We start from the raw sequence: 22,937 nt of genomic DNA on the forward strand, positions 1-22,937 counted from the left end.
ATGCTGTCACCCCTATCCAACCATATTTGACCTTGAAACTGACAATTCCGTTAGATTCAAATTAATAGCCAGTGGCAGGACCAGAATCCATGGTATTTGGCTGATTCTAGAGCAGATACTCTTGAAAACTGCACAGACTCTCCTTGGAGATTCGTCAGTTTTAGCACCTATCATTCTTCCCTGTAAGCATCTGTTTACCTGTCTGTTTCCTTTCCTGAGCTGTGAGCTCTCTGAGAACAGGAACTATCCATCACTGGCCTCTGAAACACCTGACTACCTCTTGAGCTGTCCCATAGCCTGGTCTTAATCATCATTCAACTCCTCTCTGTTGAATGCAAGAATGAATGATTTTAAAAGCAATTTAATTCCCAGGGCTGTGAAATGATTGCTAGCCCACAAGCATCCTAACTGGGTGCCAGCTACGCGCCACCGTACTACCCAAATGGATAAGTGCTTCTCAGTGCTGGAACTCCTACACCTAGGGCTTGGAGGGCTTTTGGTTTGGCAGGCAGTGTCTGCTCAATTCCTTTAAGACACAGGTTGTACTGGACTCCCTCAAGTGGAAGGATCAGATGTCCTCGGAAAAAAATCCACACTTCAGGCTGTTTCTTGGCTCCTCTCCCTTCCTGACACAGTCCAAGAAGGAATTTATGGATGTTGGGAAGGACAAGGGGTGAGGAATTTCTAGAACCTTTAAGAACGCCCATGTAAGCAGCTCCATGCTTAACTGGCTGTGCACAATAAAATTCTCTTTCCTGTAAGCAGGAAGAAAAATGTGATCTGCCTCAGGTGTTGCCAAAATGATGTGGAAAGAAATTCATCTGGATTTTTAAACCATCAGGAATCTTCCTTGTTCTCTCAAGCCCAGGCTATTTGACGTAAATGCCTAAGTCAACAAGATAAATATATTCTGTGAGTTACTAAGAGTGAAGTCATAAGTATTCTGAAATATGATTCTAGCCAGTTGGAAGTTTTATCTTTATCTAGAAATGAAACTGTTTACTCTCTAGCTGTGACCCAGAAAAAATTCAAAGATTGTTGACTCCTTCATCTAAGCAGTGGTCTTTGTCCTGTGATGAAGTGCCTAAAAATAACCGTTGGTTTATTACATGCTGCTTCCAAAAGGTTAGCTATGAAACAGCTCTGCTGAGGCACCTCAGAATATATGATTATAAACCAAAATCTCCTGGGACATGGCTGCCATGACCACACCGTGGTTTCCCCACCCACTGGATGCAGTGGTACCTCAGAGCAATGCTCCAAATAAAAACCTATAATGCCGAAACTTGGAAATACACCCTATACTGGCAACATCTAATAATGAAGAGGCTGAAACAAGAACTAATTTTTATCTTCCATCAGTGATAAAATCCTGACATAATAACACTCACCCCCTCAAAAAAAAAAAGGAAAAAAAAAAAGCTTTCAAGACCATTGTTTTCATCTTTTTTTTTTTCTTTTCTGGTTTTCTCTTTTTTTTTTTTTTATTTCTTTAATAGCAGGCACCATAAGTGTGCCAGGAATTTGCAGACCAAGGGACCAAATACAGCAGCCTATGTCTTGCCTAATCTGCATGGATGACACTGAGCAGTTAGGCATCTGGCCTCAAAAAGATACAGCAGTGCTCATCCAGCTCAGTCCCAGCCCTCCATGCTGACCATTACTTCTCTCCTTACTGGTTCTGTCAACTCCACGTGCCGTCTTCTTTCCACTCCTGCACAGATCGTACACAGCCCCGTGGAACCAGGGTGTCAGTATTCCGTCCGCGTGATCGCGCTTTGGCCCACATCAGGGAGTCACGAAGGGAGGCTGCTGCTGCTGCTGCCATCTTCCTTCATCTCCTCCTCACCCACACACTCCTTTGCCTTTCCTCATGCTGCTCCCGCTTTCTAGACACCTAATCAAGAAAGGTGGCTGAGTGAGGAGCACATTCAACCCACCTACTCAATTGCATCCAACCACTTTTTAGAATCCCACCCAACTCTTCAGGCTCAGCTCAGGTGCTACCTCTTTTAAGGTGTCTTTTTTCAGCCCCTCAAAAAAACGTAGTCACACTCCAATTTGAAACTTAACAGACTTAGGTTACCAAATCTCCTTTATTACCATTATATCACAATCATAGCCACGCTGTAACTCCCCGATTCTCCCGTGCTGTCTGAATGCAAACTTTCTAATCTACTATCTACTTGGCCACTGTCATTACTGCTGTTTCTGTTATCATTAGGTACCATATTAAGTACCTACTATGAGCCAGGCACATGCTAGTAGCTTTAAGTACACCTTCTCATCTTATCCCATCTTCTCATAACTCTAAGAAATAGGCACATATATGGGGGCTTCCCTGGTGGCTCAGAGGCAAGAGCATCTGCCTGCAGTACAGGAGACCCGGGTTCGATTCCTGGGTCAGGAAGATCCCCTGGAGAAGGAAATGGCAACCCACTCCAGTACCCCTGCCTGGAAAATCCATAGCCTTGTAGGAGATGAGGCAAGTGATACTTAGAGGGGGGGAAGTGAATGGCCACAGGTATCAGCTACTAAGCGGAAGACTTGGATTCTAACATAGGTCTACTTCTCTGCAAAGACCAGACTCTTTCTCTCATACTAGCTCCTTCATTGATAGAACTCTCCAGACAGCTGAAGGAAATGGACTGCATCCCCTCAAAAAGTCTGGAGCAAGGCATTGCAGAGTCAACAGAAGCAGGAGAGCCAGTGGATCTTGACCAGCTCTACCAGCTCCCGAGAAAGGGGAGGCTGGGCAGGGCAGGATGTTAGACATAGTCAGAGTGGTTCCTGGGCAAGTTATCTCTGGTTTGATTTGAGAAGAATCTCATGGAGCACTTGGGGCTGTAACGTATGCAGAAAGAAAAAGAAAAAACACCCTGTATTGCAAGTGTAGGAGGCGGACAGGATGATAACCTGAGGCAAGATCTATGTCTTTTCAGATTCAAGGAGGACAATAGCCATAAAGATCACATATGTATCCAGGTACATATACTTGTACCTGGATATGTTTGAATATAGAAAGTATGAAATTAGTGCACATACATACTTGTTTATGTTACTGAAAAGGAGTCATCTTCTCTAGCCTCCTGGCACCATATGTGAGGTACACACAATTGTATTATAATAATATAGGAGACTTAACAACTATCCTAACTCTCTTTTTTAGACTTTCTTTGACTTCTCTAAGCTTCAGTTCCCTCATTTGTACTATGGGCTTAATATTACCAAGCAGACTTCTAACTAGAACTGGTGAATAGAACTTCCTACAGTGATGGAATTGGTCCTTAGCCACATTGTCTGATATCATGGCCACTCATCACACTGCTATTAAGCACTTGAAATGTGAGTAGAGCCACTGAGGATGGCATTTTCAGTTGTATTTGATTTTAATAACCACTTGTGGCTAGCAACCTCCATACTGAACAGTGCAGCTCCAGACCAATGAATTAAAAGAATTTTCTTCCTCTTAACCCTTTTCTCTCATGAAGAAATCTTTAAGGTGCTTTTGTTGTTGTTGTTGTTATTGTTGTCATTATTCTCCAGATGAATCATGCTTAAGAAGTTAACAAGAAAGGAGGCATCTAAAGAATCATCAGCACAATCACAACAGTTAATCTCACTCTAACATTTTCTTTTGATAAAAATAGAAAGCAGAGTATGATCCACATGTACATTTTTCTGCATTTAGCATATATGCCAAGACAGGTTACAGAGCATGGCAACATGCATGTCTTGGATAGAGCACTTTGTCCTGGATATGGACCCCAAGAATCTATGTATTGAGCCAGTACAAAGGCTGTGTGTCTTCCTGCAGCCCTCCTTGGCAAACAGCTCCTTTAGTCTTTAGGCCGTAGAAGACAGAACAAAGATGACTTGATAGATGGGAGATAGACAAGAGTTTTAGGTACAGGCAGAGATATAGACTTGGGTGTAGGTGTAGGTGTGGGTATAGATGCAGACATAAAGGTGAAGGTGTAGATGTGTGGATATAAAGATAGAGAGACGATCTCCCAAGACATATTCTCCTAGGAGTTCTGAGAAAGAGCTTCACTTCACTGCAGAACCCATCCTTGCTTAAAAAAAAAAAAAAAAAAACAGACTTACATATGCCAAGATAGGATTTTCAAGAGTTGGGAAAAAGAAAATCCTGGAAAAAATGGTCACTGAAGTCCATATTTTTCACTACAAAAGCTCTCACTCCTGCCAAAGCCTATCCTGTCCCTTCTACACACAGTATCTCACAGCATCTCACACAGACTCCACAGCAGCCCCACAAGAACACCCATAGCAATGTTACTGATGACATGATTCTGGCTTGCATTATGGCTAACAGTTTGTCCAAGGAAGCGGTTGAACAATGACTTGAACTCAAGACAATTTGTATATCTGTGCTCTTCAACACTCTTCGTTTTATATACCAGTGACTTGGAGTTTGCTATATTATCCAAAGCCCTTTCTATCGGGTAATTCCGATTAGAAATGTATTTCAAGTCCTTTCTCTACATCTGGATCTCTATTCCTGCTGCACTTATGGACACAGCGGGAGAAGGAAAGGATGGGATGAACTGAGAAAGTAGCATTGCCATATATACACTATCATGTATAAAATAGAGAGCTAATGGGAAGCTGCTGTATAACACAGGGATCCCAGCCTGGTGCTCTGTGATGACCTCGCGTGGTGGGAGTCAGTCTCAAGAGGGAGTGGACACACACACAGACACACACATATATAGTTACGATTATTACTGATTTGTGTTGTTGTATGCAGAAACTAATGCAACATTGTAAAACAGTTATCCTCCAATTTAAAAAAAATTTAGAAAAAGAAATGTATTTTTCCTATTGTGCTGAAATTTGCCTCCTTATAACCAATCCTCCTCTCCACCTGCAGTGTACACATATATTGGTGCTTGTTCTGTCCTTTGAGGCCACAGGGGACAAGCCAGCTCCTGGTTCTCCAGGGTTTATACAGAGTAATCCTGTTCCTCTCCACCTTGGCTTTCTCAACTACAGAATAAATATGCACAGGTCTGCATTCTTTCCTCCTGCGAGATCTCTTCCAGACCTTCCATCACCTGATCACTTCCTAGGAAGATAAGAAGTGCTTCTGCTTGTGCTTTCTAAAGACTCATTCTCTGATTTTAAAAGCCCTACTATCAGAACATGATCCTTCATGTCTAACTTATATATAACAAACTGTAGCCTAAAGTAATTTTCCTCAGCTCTATCCTCAGAGAAGACATGAATCAGTCAGATATCTGTATGAGAATATTTTACATTTTTAAAGGTTGTTATTTGCTTTGAATGTTTGCTTCTCTGGTGTAAATATTTCCAGTTCTAGTAAATTTATCTTCGTACGGTTTACCCCCTTACACATCAGTGATTTCTGCAGCTCCTCTTTGATCTAGATCCAAGTTGCTGCTGGGCTTAGGACTGGATTCAATGAGGAGGTTGAACTGAAGCAAAAGCAGGCTATTAGCTTGGACTCATGCTAAGTTTTGTTTCTCAGAGTACAAAAAAAATAGCAGCTACTTTTTAATGTGTGCCCTGATACCTTTTGGGGTGTTTTCTGTGCCGACCTTTAATTCATAATTCCCTCTGGAAGGATTTTGATCCCTCATTGTACAAGTGAGGTCATGGTTTAGAGAGGATTAATAGCTTGCCCGGCTTCCTAGGTGGCGCTAGTGGTAAAGAACCCGCCCTCCAGTGCACGAGAACTAAGAGACGCAGGTTCAGTCCCTGAGTCGGGAAGATCCCCTGGAGAAGGAAATGGCAACCCACTCCAATACTCTTGCCTGGAGAATTCCATGGACAGAGGAGCCTGGTGGGCTATGATCCATAGGGTCTCAAACAGTAGGACACGACTGGAGCGACTTAGGATGGACGGACAGGTAGTTTGCCCAAGTCATAGAGTTAGTGAGTGGCATTTGTACTCTGGTATGTCTAGTTCCAAAGGCTAGACATTTTGCACCATGCTGAAGGTATAATGAGTCTTTGAAGTGCAAAAATATCCCCCTGCCCTCAGACCACCAAGAGCCAATATGGGAAATCCACAACCCTCAAGAATCACATTTCCTTCCTCCAAACAGTAGAGCCTTTGGCTGTGCCAGTGCGTGTCTCTTACATACAGAGTGAGAAATCCTCACTCAACCCATGCTCCGGTCGGTGTTTTCTGAGACCCGTTGCCTTTAAGTCTCAACCAGTGATTCTAACAGCCTTTTAGATGGAAATTTAAGTCGTTTAGCAACACACACAAAAGTCTTGGGTAAAAGTCCAAAAGCATTTCAAACTTGGCCCGTGGCCCTTCCTCAAAAAAAAAAAAAAGGCGAAGAATTGATGGGAAGAGGGTGAGAAAGGACTCTGGAAGGCTAAGAGAGTCCAAACAATTGTAATAGAATACCCAATCAATAAATATTTGTCCAGTAAACAACTAAGATGGGCTATGGTAGCTTGAAAGAAGACAACTTGCCAAGTTCTCCTCTTCATAATAATTTTCATCCAGTGGGCTTGCCTACATCAAAGATCCACAAATTCTTCTTAGGAACCTAATTTGAATAATAAAGCATACTGACGGCCACCTTCTCTCTGTGTCCTCATATGGCCTTTCCTCTGTGCACAAGACAGAAAAGCCAAGTCAGAGAGAAATGTGGAGCCTCTTCTATAAGGACACCAATACTGTCATCAGATTAGGATGCAGCCCTCATGACCTTCGGTTAACCTTGATTACCTCCCTAAGAGCCTTATCTCCAAATATACTCACACTGAGGGTTGAGGCTTCAATCATGAGTTTGAGGGGAGGGGAAGAAAAATCACTAAGTAAGAATAGTTTAAGTACTTGTTGATTACAGAAGATAGCAAGGGCTCATGGATACCTTTTCTGAGTCATCTCTTTCCCTTGGCCATAGCTTGGATAACTGGTCCTGGAACATTCTGTCAGGTTCTTCTAAAAACCTGATATTTTAAAGTTTTAGAAATAAAAGGAAGAGAAACTAAAGTTCAAAGATATAAAATATTGTTTCAACCGTCACATTACAAGTAAGATGTTAAGCTAGAATAAAAACTCAATTTGCCTTCTAAAGTCTCGCATTTTAACCTTTGCTTCCCACAGCAGGGGCAAAGCAGCAGATGGAGTTAATTTCAGATTGGAGAGTCAATAATGAAGGGAGAAATTCTTCAACATCTATGGGACTGTGACCTTCATATCACTCAGTGTGCTCACTCAGCAAATATTGAAGGGATTCAGGAATATATGAATGAATTCCTTAATGTTTTCACTTACATCGTTACTTTGATCTGATATTATGATCTTCACTGTACAGAAGTAAAATAAGACAAATGAAAGTTATATAACTTACCCAAAGGCCCAGAGTTAGTGCTTAGATCCAAACCACATCTGATCTGTCTTATTCCAAAGTTTTGTCCTTTCTCCTGTCTCCTTATATTTCCAAATACTGAATTGTGAGTGAAATCATTCCTTCATGATTGCAAAATTCTTTTAGTGACCATTTTATGACCACAGTTCCGCACATACTGAAGGAATAAAAGGAGATCTTCAAACACAGGAAACAGAACATCAAAATTAACTAAGAACTGCAGATATTCAACAGATTCAAATAGCAATAGACACTAACAAGCTTTGGCTTTCCTTTGTTTACTCGTAGGAGAGAACTCCTTCAAGAAGATCGGGAACAACTGATTTGGATTCTGCTCTCTGCTTCCGAATCCCCAATTCTACCTAAGAGTGAGATACCCTAGGACCACAAGCACCCTGAGACATTCAGCAAAACTCGCCTCCACCATGGGGGTCATGACTCAGCTATGGGCAGGCCTCTTCCTAGCTCTGCTTGCCCTTCCGGCCGAAGGTGGCGTCCTCAAGAAAGTCATCCGGCACAAGCGACAGAGTGGAGTGAATGTCACCCTGCCAGAGGAAAACCAGCCAGTGGTGTTTAATCACGTCTACAATATCAAGCTGCCTGTGGGGTCCCAGTGTTCAGTGGATCTGGAATCTGCCAGTGGGGAGAAAGACTTGGCCCCACCATCAGAGCCCCAGGAAAGCTTCCAGGAGCATACAGTGGATGGGGAAAACCAGATCGTCTTCACTCACCGCATCAACATCCCCCGCCGGGCCTGTGGCTGTGCAGCTGCTCCTGATGTCAAGGAGCTTCTGAGCAGACTGGAGGAGCTGGAGAACCTGGTGTCTTCCCTGCGGGAACAGTGCACCTCGGGAGCCGGCTGCTGCCTCCAGTCTGCCGAAGGTAGGAGCTGGTGACGGGTCCAGCCCCTCACTGTATGGATGGGAGGAACAGTGAGCCAGGCAGGATCCATCAGTTGTTTCTAGAGTAGGTTCCCTGGGGAACCAACCTCAGAAGGTATTCATTCAAAAGAGATTTAATGGACAAACGACTATGGAGAATGTAACCATATCTAGTAGGCTCTTGGAGAGTCATGGTGACAAATGTTTCAGAGGAATTTTCAGGCCCCTGAAAGATCTTGCTTTGAAAAACCCTATCTTACTTTTAAGTACTAGTTTCTAAAATGAGGGCTTCCCTGGTGTCTCAGCTGGTAAAGAATCTGCCTGCAAGGCCGGAGACCTGGGTTTGATCCCTGGGTTGGGAAGATCCACTGGAGAAGGGAAAGGCTATACACTGCAGTATTCTGGCCTGGAGAATTCCATGGACTGTATGGTCCATGGGGTCGCAAAGAGTCAGACATGACTGAGCGACTTTCACTTCATTTCTAAAACTTCTTTGACAATGACATCTGCTCATTCCATACTCTGAAACCCTAATAATGTATTTTGAAATCCCTCACCCAAAGATCATTCTCTGAAAGGTAGTAACATACCCCCATCACCCTGTTGTATAAATAAGGAAACTAAAGCCAAAAAGGAAGTTGGGATTCCCCAAGGTCCTGACATAAGTGGCCAAGTTAGGACTTAAATGACAGTATTCCATACCCTGGTGTTCTCACAAAGTTACAGCCTACAGTGATGTAAAATTTGGGGGAAATAGGAAAACACTTTCCAGTTTAAAGGCAACAATGATGATGATCACATGTGAACTAAGTCCTTTATGTATTGGGCTGGCTTGTAGCCTACAGAAAACCCAAATGAACTTTTTGGCCAATCTAACACCATGCACTATAATTCACTGTCTCATTTAATCCTCCCAACAACCCTTTGAGATAAAGTTTAATACCCCCATTCTATAGATCTAAGAAACGAGACTCAAAAAAGTTAAGCAACTGGCGCAAGAAGACACAAAGAGTGATAAGAAACAGGAGTTTTGGAGGTGCCTGTGTTTCTCCAGAACTCTGCCTGTCTCTAGGTACATCTTTTTTTAAGGAATTTTGCCACTTGAGAAGTTTGTCTTCATTTCCATTCCCTAAAGTTGATAGAAATACACGGGTTTCAACAAGGCTAAATCAGAGGCGAAAATATCTATTTCTGCCACTCATAAAACAAACAAACAAAAAATACTAGAAAGTATTTTACAGATTATTCCAAGAGCAGCTCCAATCAAGAGCAACCTGAATCATCATAAATTGAGGCTACTGTAACTGCGTGGACACCAGGCCCTTCTGCAGCATCCGGGGCAACTTCAGCACTGAAGGCTGTGGCTACATGTGGGAACCTGGTGGGAAAGGCTAATCATCATAAAAATAAACTCTAATCATCATAAATTGAGAGTACTGTAGGACATCCTTTAGGTTTCCAAGGCAAAAAAAAAGTTTATGTACAAATTAGTTCATCTTCCACTTCTTTCAACCCCTAGTAAAATGCAGAGGGGATTTACAGAATAGGACTAATAGAACCCAAAGGAATGGCTTAAAAAACTCATTAATGCAGTGCTATCCATTAGAACTATGAGCCACTTATGTAATTAATCATAACTTTTCCAGTAGTCATACTAATTAAATGAAAAAGGAACAGGTAAAATTATTTTAATCATTCATCCAATATAAGTAAATAATCTTTCAGCTTGGAAACTATACAAAAATTATTAATGGATATTTTACATTCTTTTCTTGTATGCTCACTTTGAAATCCAGAGTGTTTGTAGTTCACATTTAGAGCACATCAAAATTCAGGCTAGCCACAGTTTAATGGTTTAGAGGCCAAACGTGTCTAACAGCTACCATACTAGATGACATAGTTTTAGATTCTCACTTTTCAAGCCAACGTTTTTCTTAAAATTGACTTCATTCCTGCTGTCAGGAAGGAGATACAGTGTATTAATGCAACTGTATTTAGATGCAGATAAAATGGAGCAAGTTTTGTTTCTTTCCCTTGATTGCATGGAGGCCACACCTGCCACTGCTGCAACTTAAGCCAAGACATTATGGAAAAAGATGGATGCACATGAGCTTTGTGGGGGCGGCTGTTGCTGCTGCTGCTGCTGCTGCTGCTGCTGCTGCTGCTGCTGCTGCTGCTGCTGCTAAGTCATATTAGTCGTGTCTGGCTCTGTGCGACCCCACAGACGGCAGCCCACCAGGCTCCCCCGTCCCTGGGATTCTGAGTCTAATGGAAAGTTGTCCTAGCAGAATTAGAAAGCCACTCCTTAGCTGCCTCATTTCAGTTACTGAAAATTTAGAAACCTTTGGTCACATAAGCACCTATACCGACTTAAGTCAACCAAGACCCTCTGCAAGAGGAAATCAGAATCAGCACAACGGTGGGTCCTTAATGTCTTCATTTAACCCAATCAACCCCAGGTGAGTGGGCCATGGGTCCCACCTGACCAACGGAGAAGCTGAGGTCCAGAGTGTCTAAGTCATTTTGCAAATGCAGCACAGTGATTGAGTCAAGGCATCAGAACTGAGTTCAGTTCAACAGTTATTTCTTGGTGAAACACTTACTTTCTTACATGGCTAACCTCGGCTAACTATGGGAGAAGTAAAAACACAGCCCAGCAAGATGCGTTCCACAGGCAATGGTTCGTAACCCTTGGAGTCCCAGGAATACCTGAAAACTTGATGAAAATGAGTCTCCTCCCCAGGGATAGAAACACACACACACACACACACACACACGTATACACACAGTTTCAGGGAGTATAGCGTAAGAATGCCTACCTAGTGTCATTGGTTGTGAAAGCGTCAGTCACTCAGTCATATCCAACTCTTTGCAACCCTATGGACTGTAGCCTACCAGGCTCCTCTGTCCATGGAATTCTCCAGGCCAGAATACTGGAGTGGCTTGCCATTCCCTTTCTCCAGGGGATCTTCCTGACCCAGGGATCGAACCCAGGTCTCCTGCATTGCAGGCAGATCCTTTACCATCTGAGCCACCAGGGAAGCCCAAAGTGGAAGACCAGCCCAATGTGGGGCTCCAACCTATGACCCTGAGATTAAGAGTCGCATGCTCTAACAGACTGAGCTAGCCAGGCAGCCTCACCAGATTTCACACAATAAGCAATTGATTTTCAAGCCAGAAGGGGCCTGAGAGGCCACCTTGCTCTAAGGGAATTTAAATCTGGGTTTTGTGGGTAGAAGCCAAGAAAGCAAGCTGCCCCTGCTCAGAGAGAGACTCTATTCTTTTCCCTGCAGGCCGCGTGGACACCAGGCCCTTCTGCAGCGGCCGGGGCAACTTCAGCACGGAAGGCTGCGGTTGCGTGTGCGAACCCGGCTGGAAAGGCCCCAACTGCTCTGAGCCCGAGTGCCCGGGGAACTGTCACCTGCGCGGCCAGTGTCTGGACGGCCAGTGCGTGTGTGATGAGGGCTTCACCGGCGAGGACTGCAGCCTGCTGGCCTGTCCCAGCGACTGCAACGACCAGGGCAAGTGCGTGGACGGGGCCTGCGTCTGCTTCGAAGGCTACTCTGGGCTCGACTGCAGCCAGGAGGCATGCCCGGTGCCCTGCAGCGAGGAGCACGGCCGCTGCGTGGACGGCCGCTGCGTGTGCCAGGAGGGCTTCGCGGGAGAGGACTGCAGGGAGCCCCTGTGTCTGCACAACTGCCACGGCCGCGGGCGCTGTGTGGAGAATGAGTGCGTGTGTGACGAGGGCTTCACGGGCGAGGACTGCGGGGAGCTCGTCTGCCCCAACGACTGCTTCGACCGGGGCCGCTGCCTCAACGGCACTTGCTCCTGCGACGAGGGCTTCACGGGTGAAGACTGCGGCCAGCTTGCCTGTCCCCACGCCTGCCACGGCCGCGGCCGCTGTGACGAGGGCCAGTGCGTGTGCGACGAGGGCTTTGCGGGCCCGGACTGCAGCGAGCGGCGCTGCCCCTCTGACTGCCACGAGCGCGGCCGCTGCGTGGACGGGCGTTGCGAGTGCAACGACGGCTTCACAGGCGCAGACTGCGGAGAGCTGCGGTGTCCCCGCGACTGCAGCGGCCACGGGCGCTGCGTGAACGGGCAGTGCGTGTGCGACGAGGGCCACACCGGCGAGGACTGCGCACAGCGGCGGTGCCCTTCTGACTGCCACGGCCGTGGGCGCTGCGTGGACGGGCGCTGTGAGTGCCAGCCCGGCTTCCAGGGTGACGACTGCGGCGAAATGAGCTGCCCGCATGACTGCCACCAGCACGGGCGCTGCGTGAACGGCATGTGTGTGTGTGACGACGCCTACACGGGCGAGGACTGTCGCGAGCTCCGCTGCCCCCGGGACTGCAGCCAGCGCGGCCGCTGCGTGGATGGGCGCTGCGTGTGCGAGGACGGCTTCACCGGCCCCGACTGCGCAGACCTTGCCTGTCCCGGCGACTGCCACGGCCGCGGACGCTGTGTGGACGGCCAGTGCGTGTGCCTCGAGGGCTTCAGCGGGCCCGACTGCGCACAGCGCAGGTGTCCCGGCGACTGTCATGGCCAGGGCCGCTGCGTGGACGGCCAGTGCGTGTGCCACGAGGGCTTCAGCGGACCCGACTGTGCACAGCGCTCCTGTCCCAACGACTGCAGCAACTGGGGGCAGTGCGTCTCTGGCCACTGCATTTGCAATGAGGGATACACCGGGGAAGACTGCTCCCAGGGTGAGTAGCAGCCTCCAGCGAACTGGCATCAGGGGTTGGCATGTGCTGGAGATCTCTGTGTTACACTAAACACACACACACACACGCACACAAGCACATGCTCTCTGAAGGAGCCCTGGTCTCTCACCTGTTTCAGAGCTTCCTATTTGGGGGTCAGAGGCTCAGAGAGGTTCTGGAATTGTCCCAAGGACACACAGCTTATAGATCACACAGCTGGTACCTGAATCTGGGTAATTCCTCCATGCTGAGTTTCACAACTGGTGCCCAAGATAAGGTAGATGAAACGATTACCTCCCTTTTGCTAAACATCAACCTTCTTTCCTACTCTACACACTGACATGTAAAACTGACACGCCATCATAAACTAAATCCCTCTATTTGGATGGAGTTAAAATTCAACTCAATTGAATGGACAGTGAGATTACATAAACAAACTGGTTTAAATGCATGCTCAGCTAAAGATCGGTGTTGATCACCTAGGAAGCAGACTTGACTCTTAAATCATCTTTTTGTTGCTGTCCTTGATCCCAAGGACTCTGAGTGCCTTAGAGGAGCATTAGCCCAGCAGTTAGCACAGGGCATTTATTCAAGTGAAGAGAAACACACAAAGACCAATAATGTTCATGTTTAATGAGGGTCTTTGTGCTTCCCTTATCCACCATATATACTTGTAATGGAGAATTTCAGCTTGATTAAAGCCATCAGTGCATAAGAATAATCATGGGGCTCTGTGTTTGACATGGCCAAGCCAGGGATGCCTGTATGGAAGGAACACCAGTCTGGCAGGGAGGAGAAGGGAGTTCCAAATCTGGTGAGTAAGCAAAGTTGAGCAAGTCCCACTCACCTCTAAGAAAAGGAAAGAGTTGGACTAGATGAGCCTAAAACACCCTTCAAGGGCTAAGGATATATGGCTTGAAGTTCAGAGCAGAAAGCCAAGCTCAGGCTGCACTTTCTCCGGCAGATGGCCTGAATCTGAACTGAGGCCCAAGGAATAGAAACAAGTTGAAAGCCACACTGCAGACCTGGAACTTGACCCTGAAGGCAAGGGGTGGCCCCCAAAAGTTTTGAAGATCAGACACAGTAGGCTGGACCTGTCTCTTCCGCTGCCAATCACAGAGGCCTCAAATCTTCTAAAATGCAGACTCATCAAGTACTCCCCTGCCGTGACCCATAGAGTGTGTTACTGACACCATCTGACCCAAGCCATCCTTCCTTATCCCTGACAGTGTCCCCTCCCAAAGACCTCATCGTGACAGAAGTGACGGAAGAGACCGTAAACCTGGCCTGGGACAATGAGATGCGGGTCACGGAGTACCTCATCGTGTACACGCCCACCCACGAGGATGGCCTGGAAATGCAGTTCCGGGTCCCTGGAGACCAGACGTCCGCCACCATCCGGGAGCTGGAGCCAGGCGTGGAGTACTTTATCCGCGTGTTCGCCATCCTGGAGAACAAGAAGAGCATTCCAGTCAGCGCCAGGGTGGCCACATGTGAGTGCACAGAACCCCTCTTGGCAGTCTCAGCTGCCTCCTGCCCGTCCAGTGCATAACCCACCCCCACCGGCATGTCTTACTGCCTCACCTTTGCCCCACAGGTCAATGGCTGACTTCATACAGTTACGCCAGCTAAAACTCTGGAATCCAGTGACGTCCACTGAATTAAAAAATAGTTGAAATATAGTTGACTTACAATGTTAATTTCTGCCATATGGCAAAGTGATTCAGCTATACACACACACACACACACACACACACACACACACATACATTTTCCTACAGCTTACTGAATATTTTTAAAGACACTCCTCACACGCTAACTCATATAACTCACAATAACCCTGTGAGACAGGAGCTATTGTTAACCCATTTTACAGATGAGGAAACTGAGACCCCGAAATGGTTAAGCCTCTTGTTCCAAACCAAACAGTTAATAAGCGGTCGAGATGGAATTTGAACCCTGGCAGTCTTAAGTACTCTGTTCTACTATTACTTTTCTGTGGAACTCTCTGTAGAAATATTTAAAATATTCAAAAGTGGAAACATTAAGTTTCAAGTTATTCTTCCTTTAAGAGTTCAACATCAGAAAAATTACCTCCACTCTTAAAAAGCAAGTTGTGGTTAGAAATTGGTCCTTTTTTGCTTCGTAAGAATAACCTTGGCTGCTTTTTATTAAACTTGTGCTTCAGGCCAGGAACCATGGCCAGCAGTCATTGTGGAATACATCATTTAGTCTCAAAACATTCCCCAGGGGCAGGCATACTTACCCTCCTTCTTTCGGGTGAAGAAACTAAGGTTCAGGGCATTGTGCTCAACTCAACCAAGCACACAAAAGTTGTAATGATCGAGCTTATGATCATTACATATGATCAGCCAATATGTCTGATTCTAAAGTCTATGCTCATATTAAGTTTAAGCATATGAAATTATAAATATTCAATCATATGGCTGACCCTTATATTAATTTTCATGATGCCTCAAAGTCAACAGCATCCCAGAAGAACCCTTAAAAAGACTCCAGCTCTGACTGTCAGCCCCGTGGGGTTTGGTGGAATGATGTCTGTCCTTCCCCATCACACATGGACTCATTCTTACTTCCTCTCTGTGCTCTTCCTGACAGACCTGCCGACACCTGAAGGTCTAAAATTCAAGTCCATCAAGGAGACATCTGTGGAAGTGGAGTGGGATCCTCTGGACATCGCTTTTGAAACATGGGAGGTCATCTTCCGGAATATGGTAAGTAGCACAGAAGAGGAGTGGGAACCAGAAATGTGCTCATGGGGCTTTGCAGACTTTTCCGTCAACTCTGCTTCCTTGGCTTTGGGTGGGGGACAAGGCTCTAATTAAAAGGGCTTCCCAGGTGGCACAGTGGTAAAGAATCTTCCTGCGAATGCAGGAGACACAAGAGATGTGGGTTCTATCTCTGGGTCCGGAAGGTTCCCTGGAGAAGGAAAGGCAACCCATTCCAGTGTTCTTGCCTGGGATATACTGTAGACAGAGGAGCCAGGTGGGCAACAGTCCATGGGGTTGCAAAGAGTTAGACATGACTAAGCACACAGACACTCAAGGCTCTAATTAGACCCTGCGTATTTGCATATATTTCACTTGACTTTAAGAAATCAAAAAGCATGGCATTTAGGACTGAGTGCCTAGACAAATAGATGGCAAGTCATCTCTAGGTTCTGATTGCCTGTTACAGTCTTGCAAATCTCCACGCAGAGGCAATAATGTGTATATAATAATGGTATATGTAGTAACTGATTCTATAGAGCAGAAACTAACACAACATTGTAAATCAACTATACTCCAATAATGTTTTAAACAAAGAAAATTAAATGGTCTCTGTCTCAAATGCTTCCAGGCATATCTGAGATTGAGCATCCTTTCTCTCTGTGCCTAAAAGCACATATGAGACAGGAAAGTGGGTCCCTGAGTTCAAAGCCAGGCCCTGCCACTTACAACCATGTGACGATGGGACAATCACCTGACTTTTAGGGTGCCAGTTCCTTCATCTATGAAAGGAAGGGTTGATTTCGTGGCTCCAGGGTGCCTGTGCTTCTCACACCTCCCAGTTTTCTCGAGTGTCAAAGGGGTGAGTAGAGAGGTCTGTGGGAGGGCGTCTTTATCATCTCTCTATCCTCAGCACCCACCACACTGATCAGATGCTTAGTAAGTGCCTCGTGGACAGATGGAAGAAGGAAAGAAGGAACACAGAATGAAATGAATCACATAAACGAAGCGTCTGGCATTGCCTTAGGTCTTACGAAGGTGCCTCTCTATTTCAGAATAAAGACGATGAGGGAGAGATCACCAAGAGCCTGCGGAGGCCGGAGACCACGTACCGGCAAACTGGCCTGGCTCCCGGGCAGGAGTATGAGATATCCTTGCACATCGTGAAAAACAATACCCGGGGCCCTGGCCTGAAGAGAGTGACAACTACCCGTGAGTATTACCTTTAACACCACCGTAAAGCTTGTCGTACTGCAAAGCACCTCTAGTTGATAGCATGCTCTCCTACAGACCAGCAGTGTCAATGCACCTTTGCTCCCTAAAAAACAAGCTCCAAACTTAGTAGCTTGAAACGATTGCACGTTTGTGATCGGGGGTTGGACAATCTTCCTGTTCTCCACTGGACTCACTTAAAGCATCTGTGTGGGCTGGGGGACGGTTGACCTGGGATGGCCTCAGCCAGGATGGTGTCCTTCTGCCCCACGCAGTCCCCCAGCCTCCCACAGGCTAGCCTGGACCTGGCCTCACAGCAGCTGAGCAAGTTCACAACCAGCACTGGGTCACTTCCACCAAAGCAAATCTCAGGGCCAGTCCAGATGGAAAGGGTTGGGAAACAGACCCATCTCTTTATGAGACGCTTCAGTGTGACATTTCAAAGGGGGCACTGATACAGGAAAATACCTGAGGTTCTAGCAAATGAGCTACCACAACCATCCGATTTAATATTAGTAACCAGTCTTAATGAAAGAGGTCAGGCAAATATTAATGCTGTTCTTTTTCAAGAGTAGAAACTGAGGCTTAGAGAAACGGAATCAATTTAACTAACACCATGTGGTTAATCCTATCAGGGCAAGAATTTTTAAGCCCAGGTTTAGTTTTATGACTTTAACCCCATTCCCAATAACATTGACTAGGCTCTGGATTATGTAGTGTTAATTCCATGTCTTCAACAGGAGCCTAAATAAAATGTAATTCAGTGCTAAAGATGTCAGAACTTCTTGAGGGTCAATGTGGCACTGTTAGATCATTTGGTGGGTGGAATAAAAATCCTGAATTTGGAATTGTTCTACAGAGAAGCAAATTTTTATAAATAAATAAATAAAATTATGTTGTGCTGACATTTGGGAAAATCTCTTTATCTTTTTCAAGATAGCATGTATGCCAACTGCTTAAGGAATTGACTCTTCTTGGCAGGGAGTGATTGGAAAATTTACATCTGTTTAATGACAAGAAAGAACATCTTGCATTTAAATATTTGCACATTTTTCTTAACTCAGATCCAACAATTCAATTCATAAGACTGTCTTTTTTTATAAGCAAGTGTTTTCCATCATCTTGACAACATCCCACTGTGGTAGGTAGAAGACGGGTACCAACAAGAAAAAAAATCATTAGATCACCAGAAAGGCATAGAAAAGATCAAACACACAGACAGTACACTGAAAATACAAAAGGCATTTCTTTCATCTGCCCTTTTCTTTTTAATCTGAATTTGGGGACTGGTTGCTTTATTTTCTTCTTCTTGCAGGACAAACACCCCAACATCTGAAGTTTCATAATCACATAAATACTAACACTGAGAGGCGGATTCTTACCTGTTTATTTTGCTGATACCTGATCTTTTTCCAAATTTAAAGAAAGTATCTTAATGTTTTCATTTTCAGCTCCTTCCCTCTCAGCTCTATACAGGGATTGTAAACAACCATTTTTGATATGTAAATGTTTTTGAGAGGTACTGACATTTAAGGAGAAGGAACATGGGTTTTGGATCCAAACAGTCCTGAGTTTGAATTCTAGCCTCACCACTCACCACCACTTTAGGCAGATTCACTTCTTTAAGCCTCAGACTTACCATCTGGAAACTGGGTTCGTAGTATCTTCCTATGGCATAGTCATGAGAGTTAAGACTTAGAATGACAAAGCGCTGTGTTTGGCGCTTGAGGACAAAGGAACTTGAGACCGTGTTAATCTCCTGGATTGAAGGGATCCCAATCTAGGAGAAGATCTGTGTCCTTAATTGAATCTCTATCTCTTTAATGAAAGGGCTGTTAAGCAAGATAGTGGGTATGGCTTGAGTGTTTCCCAGCACCTCAAAGAACATAGAACACGAACTCCACTGTTGAGTTGCATCGTTTTCATTATGCGTTTTATAGTTTCATCGTCTGTGAGCCGAGACTTGTGGATCAACACCTAGGGTTCAAAACTAGGCACTGCAGGTTTCTCACGATCAGCTCTGAATTTTTCCTCCTTCTCATTCCCTTTATAAAACCAAGTTCCTTTCATTCAATATCGTTTACACATGAATGCTGAAAACACAAACCTATGTTTAAACCTAACTATGCTTAAAAATGAAGAAAGAAACTGGATGCCTTAATGTCTTAATTTTAGGCTTGGTATGTTTTAATGCATTAAAATTTTCATATAATTAGAAAAAAGTTAAAACACAGATGACTTATTTTGTCTTTTGGAATCTCAGTTTCCTATCTGAGAAGCTGTAAGTAGGGAGGATGACTGCTGCCTTGTAGATTTTGTTTTGTTTGTTTGGTTTTTCAAATGTTGATGGAAATAGCTATGCTGTGAATTCAGAAAGGTCAAAGACCCACTCTCTGAATGAATGAATGACTATATAGATGGTATGATGCAGTTTGAATAAACCGAAGAGAAATCTGTTTTGGAATAGTTAGAAAAGTACAATATTCAGAAGCTCTTCTTTTTTATTTTGATAAGAACACTTATGCTGAGCTCTAGCCTCTTAATCCTGATGCTGGGAAAAATTGAGGGCAAGACGAGAAGGTGATGATAGAGGATGAGATGGTTGGATGGCATCACCAACTCAATGGAAACACGCTTTCAAGTGTGTAATACAGTATTGTCGACTAGAGGTACAATGGTGTACAACACATCTCTAGAAGTCAGTCATCCTGCAAACTGAGACTTTTTACCCACAGGGGAGGGAGTGTGTGTTTATCTGTTTGCAACAGGGTCAGAGAAAGGTTTGTGTTAGAAAGTGACATATAAGAGGGATTTTGAAGGATGGCGAGGAGATTTCTAGGGAGAGGAGCAATCTCAGGAAGAAGAAACAGGGGAACCAAAAGTTCAGAGGCAGCAATACACTCTTGGAGGAGAGGTACGCTGATCGGAGCAGGAAGCACAAGGCCAGTGGGGCAGGAGGAAGACCGAGATGAGGACTCTGAGACTGACAAGGCTTGAGATAGCCATGACCTTCTTGCTTGAGTTATTTCCATCAAAGCTAACTTTCCATACATTATCAGTTTTCTGCTCCATCATTCTGATGGAGAAGTCACTGAGTAGGGAGTTTTGTCTCCCTAATTTAGGGAGAGACTGAGTCAGTGTTTCTCAAGTGAAACTCCCACTGTGTGTTTCTTCAACTCACGGTAATGATGCTAGTCATCATGATGGTAGTAATCACGGCTCTCTGGCACATAACTACTATGTAGCAGGCTCTGTGCTGGATGATTTGCACGCATTATTTCCATCAACATTTGAAAAACCAAACAAACAAACAAAACAAAATCTACAAGGTAGCAGTCATCCTCCCTACCTACAGCTTCTCAGATAGGAAACTGAGATTCCAAAAGACAAAATAAGTCAACTGGCCAGTATACACCTAAATGTATGCTCATGCACTTGGAAGACTGCAAGCCCCCTCTCTGCTCAGCCCTTGGCACTGGCCCCAGTCTCTAAAACTGCTGTCTCCTCTGCCTGTCACAGGCTTGGACGCCCCCAGCCAGATCGAAGTGAAAGATGTCACAGACACCACCGCGCTGATCACTTGGTCCAAGCCCCTGGCCGAGATCGATAGCATCGAGCTCATGTATGGGGTCAAAGATGTGCCAGGAGATCGCACCAGCATTGACCTCACACACGAGGAGAACCAGTACTCCATTGGGAACCTGAAGCCGGACACCGAGTATGAGGTGGCCCTCATCTCCCGCAGGGTCGACATGTCCAGCAACCCCGCCAAAGAGACCTTCACAACAGGTAATGCGCCCCACTCCCGGCTGCTAACAGCCCCAGAAAAGGAAGGATCGCCAGACTCCTCCCCCATTGCATGGCAGTGTGTCTCCCAAGCTCCTTTTACTATAGAAAAAAATGGAAAGAAGATTTTTATTTTAGAGTACTATAGCGATTGATTGATTTTTCAAAGAAAAATAATTACTCCCAATAACCTTCTAAGGATAAAGAAAACTTTGCCTGCACAGAAGATGCTAGTCTGAGATTCTCAGACATTTTGGCTAAAATAAAATTCAAATAAATACTGTAATAGTAAAATGTAGTGTACGGAAAGCGTGAATGACAGAGATGCCTTCTAACCTCTTATTCTAGGGTGCTATTTTCAAGGTACCAGAGTGCCAATCATTCCATCACTAAATATTTTCTAAAGCTCGGTAAGCTCTCTGTAAATCATTAAAAATCCAGTGATGAAGACAGCAAACCCGTTCTTCCAGTCAGAGAGCCGAGTTGCAAGCTTTTGTATAGTTTTTATTAAGTACAAAATCGTTGGCAAACATAAACGATTGAGGTGTCACGGCGATTTAATAATGAGGAAGGTGTCCAGTGTGTAGCATTTGTCCAGATGTGTGCTTCAGCTATTGAGCCAGAGGGGTGAGTGGGTCATTTCTCTCCAATGGCAGACACCTTTCACGTCTCACCATGAACTATCAAGGACTCCAGTCTCCTGTGCCTGGCGCTCTCAGTACCAGTGCCCTTTCCTCTCCCAAACAGGCCTGGATGCTCCCAGGAATCTCCGCCGCATCTCCCAGACAGACAACAGCATCACCCTGGAGTGGAGGAACGTCAAGGCGGCCGCCGACAGTTACAGAATTAAGTACGCGCCCATCTCTGGAGGTGACCATGCAGAGGTAGAAGTCCCCAGGAGCCGACAGACTACAACCAGAACCATGCTCACAGGTGAGCTCCACATCCCCGACCCGACCAGCCCTGGGGGCATATCCCCACCTGGCAACCCTCCAGAGAGAGAAAAGTAGCCAACTCCCCATTGTCCCTCTCTCCCGGGTGTCAGTGAGACAGGCTGTGGAACAGTCCAGCCATGGAGAAATGGTAGCCTTCAGGGCCCAGCTCAGGGGGCTTTTTATGGTCCTCTGAAAGTTTGTCCAGTTTTGGACTGAATCTCAACCTGCTCGTTCTCTCCTAGGGCTGAGGCCGGGAACTGAATATGGGATTGGAGTGTCTGCTGTGAAGGGTGACAAGGAGAGTGACCCAGCCACCATCAATGCGGCCACAGGTGAGCTGACCTGGCTTCCCACCACCACGGGACAGGCACTAACAGACACAACCGGGGCCAGGAGGCAGGAAACCCGCCTAAAGTGTAGATGCCCAGTGGGAAACAAGGCTTCTAGGATCACCCAGCCCAGATGTTCACATTCAAGAGGAGCATAAGGACCCGGGATCCAATGCTGACCACTTATACATATCCTTTTTTTAATCTTTTTATTTGGAGGTGATGGTACATTCACATGCACTCTAAGAAAGAATACAGAGAGATCTGTGCCCTTTGTCTAGTTCCTCCCAATGTAACATTTGTGTAACTTAAGAACACTATCACAACCAGGAAATTGACACTGATATAATCTATCAAGTTTATTCAGATTTCACTCGACTATGTGTGTGTATATTTGGTTCTGTGAACTTGGAACATGAACTTGTGCGAACTCCAGGAGATGGTAAGGGACAGGGAGGCCTGGCGTGCTGCAGTCCATGGGGTCTCAAAGGGTCGGATATGACTTAGTGACTGAACGACAACATTTAGTTCTATATAATTTATCACTCTGTAGATTCTGAATCCACCACGTCAGTCAACAACCAATAATTGCATCACGCTGAGTCCTTCTTGCTATACTTTCCTATCACCGTGATCACCACCCTCCCTCCACTTCACCTTAATCCTTGGCGGTCACTGATCTGGTCTTTGTCCAGTTTCAGGAACGCTACATAAAAGGAACCTTGCGGCACACAAACTTTAGAGACTGGCTTATTCACTCAGAATAATTCTCTTTAGCCACCAGGGAAGCCCCATAATTCTCAGCAAGAGTGTGAGACAGTATGAAGGTCCCTCAATTGTGTCTGATTCTTTGTGATCCCATGAGCTGTAACTGACTAGACTCCTCTGTCCATGGAATTTTCCAGGCAAGAATACTGGGGTGGGTTGCCATTTCCTTCTCTAGGGGATCTTTCTGACCCAGTGATTGAACCTGGATCTCCTGCATTAGA

At 45.3% G+C, this 22,937-nt stretch overlaps 1 protein-coding gene across 7 annotated transcripts in view; it reads left to right on the plus strand.

The window, feature by feature from the left end:
- TNC (tenascin C) overlaps positions 1 to 22,937 on the plus strand; it is a 101,466-nt gene that overhangs the window by 22,693 nt on the left and 55,836 nt on the right. For all 7 annotated transcript variants that reach the window (XM_069575273.1, XM_069575275.1, XM_069575278.1 and 4 more), the window contains exons 2-9: positions 7,665 to 8,258; positions 11,551 to 12,960; positions 14,187 to 14,450; positions 15,577 to 15,692; positions 16,742 to 16,898; positions 20,418 to 20,687; positions 21,432 to 21,617; positions 21,862 to 21,951. In XM_069575273.1, coding sequence (XP_069431374.1) covers positions 7,802 to 8,258; positions 11,551 to 12,960; positions 14,187 to 14,450; positions 15,577 to 15,692; positions 16,742 to 16,898; positions 20,418 to 20,687; positions 21,432 to 21,617; positions 21,862 to 21,951 — 2,950 coding nt within the window. In that variant the 5' untranslated portion in view covers positions 7,665 to 7,801. The remainder of the gene's footprint in view (positions 1 to 7,664; positions 8,259 to 11,550; positions 12,961 to 14,186; positions 14,451 to 15,576; positions 15,693 to 16,741; positions 16,899 to 20,417; positions 20,688 to 21,431; positions 21,618 to 21,861; positions 21,952 to 22,937) is intronic.

This window comes from Ovis canadensis, chromosome 2 (genome assembly GCF_042477335.2).
Source record: "Ovis canadensis isolate MfBH-ARS-UI-01 breed Bighorn chromosome 2, ARS-UI_OviCan_v2, whole genome shotgun sequence".
Taxonomy (NCBI): Eukaryota; Metazoa; Chordata; class Mammalia; order Artiodactyla; family Bovidae; genus Ovis; species Ovis canadensis.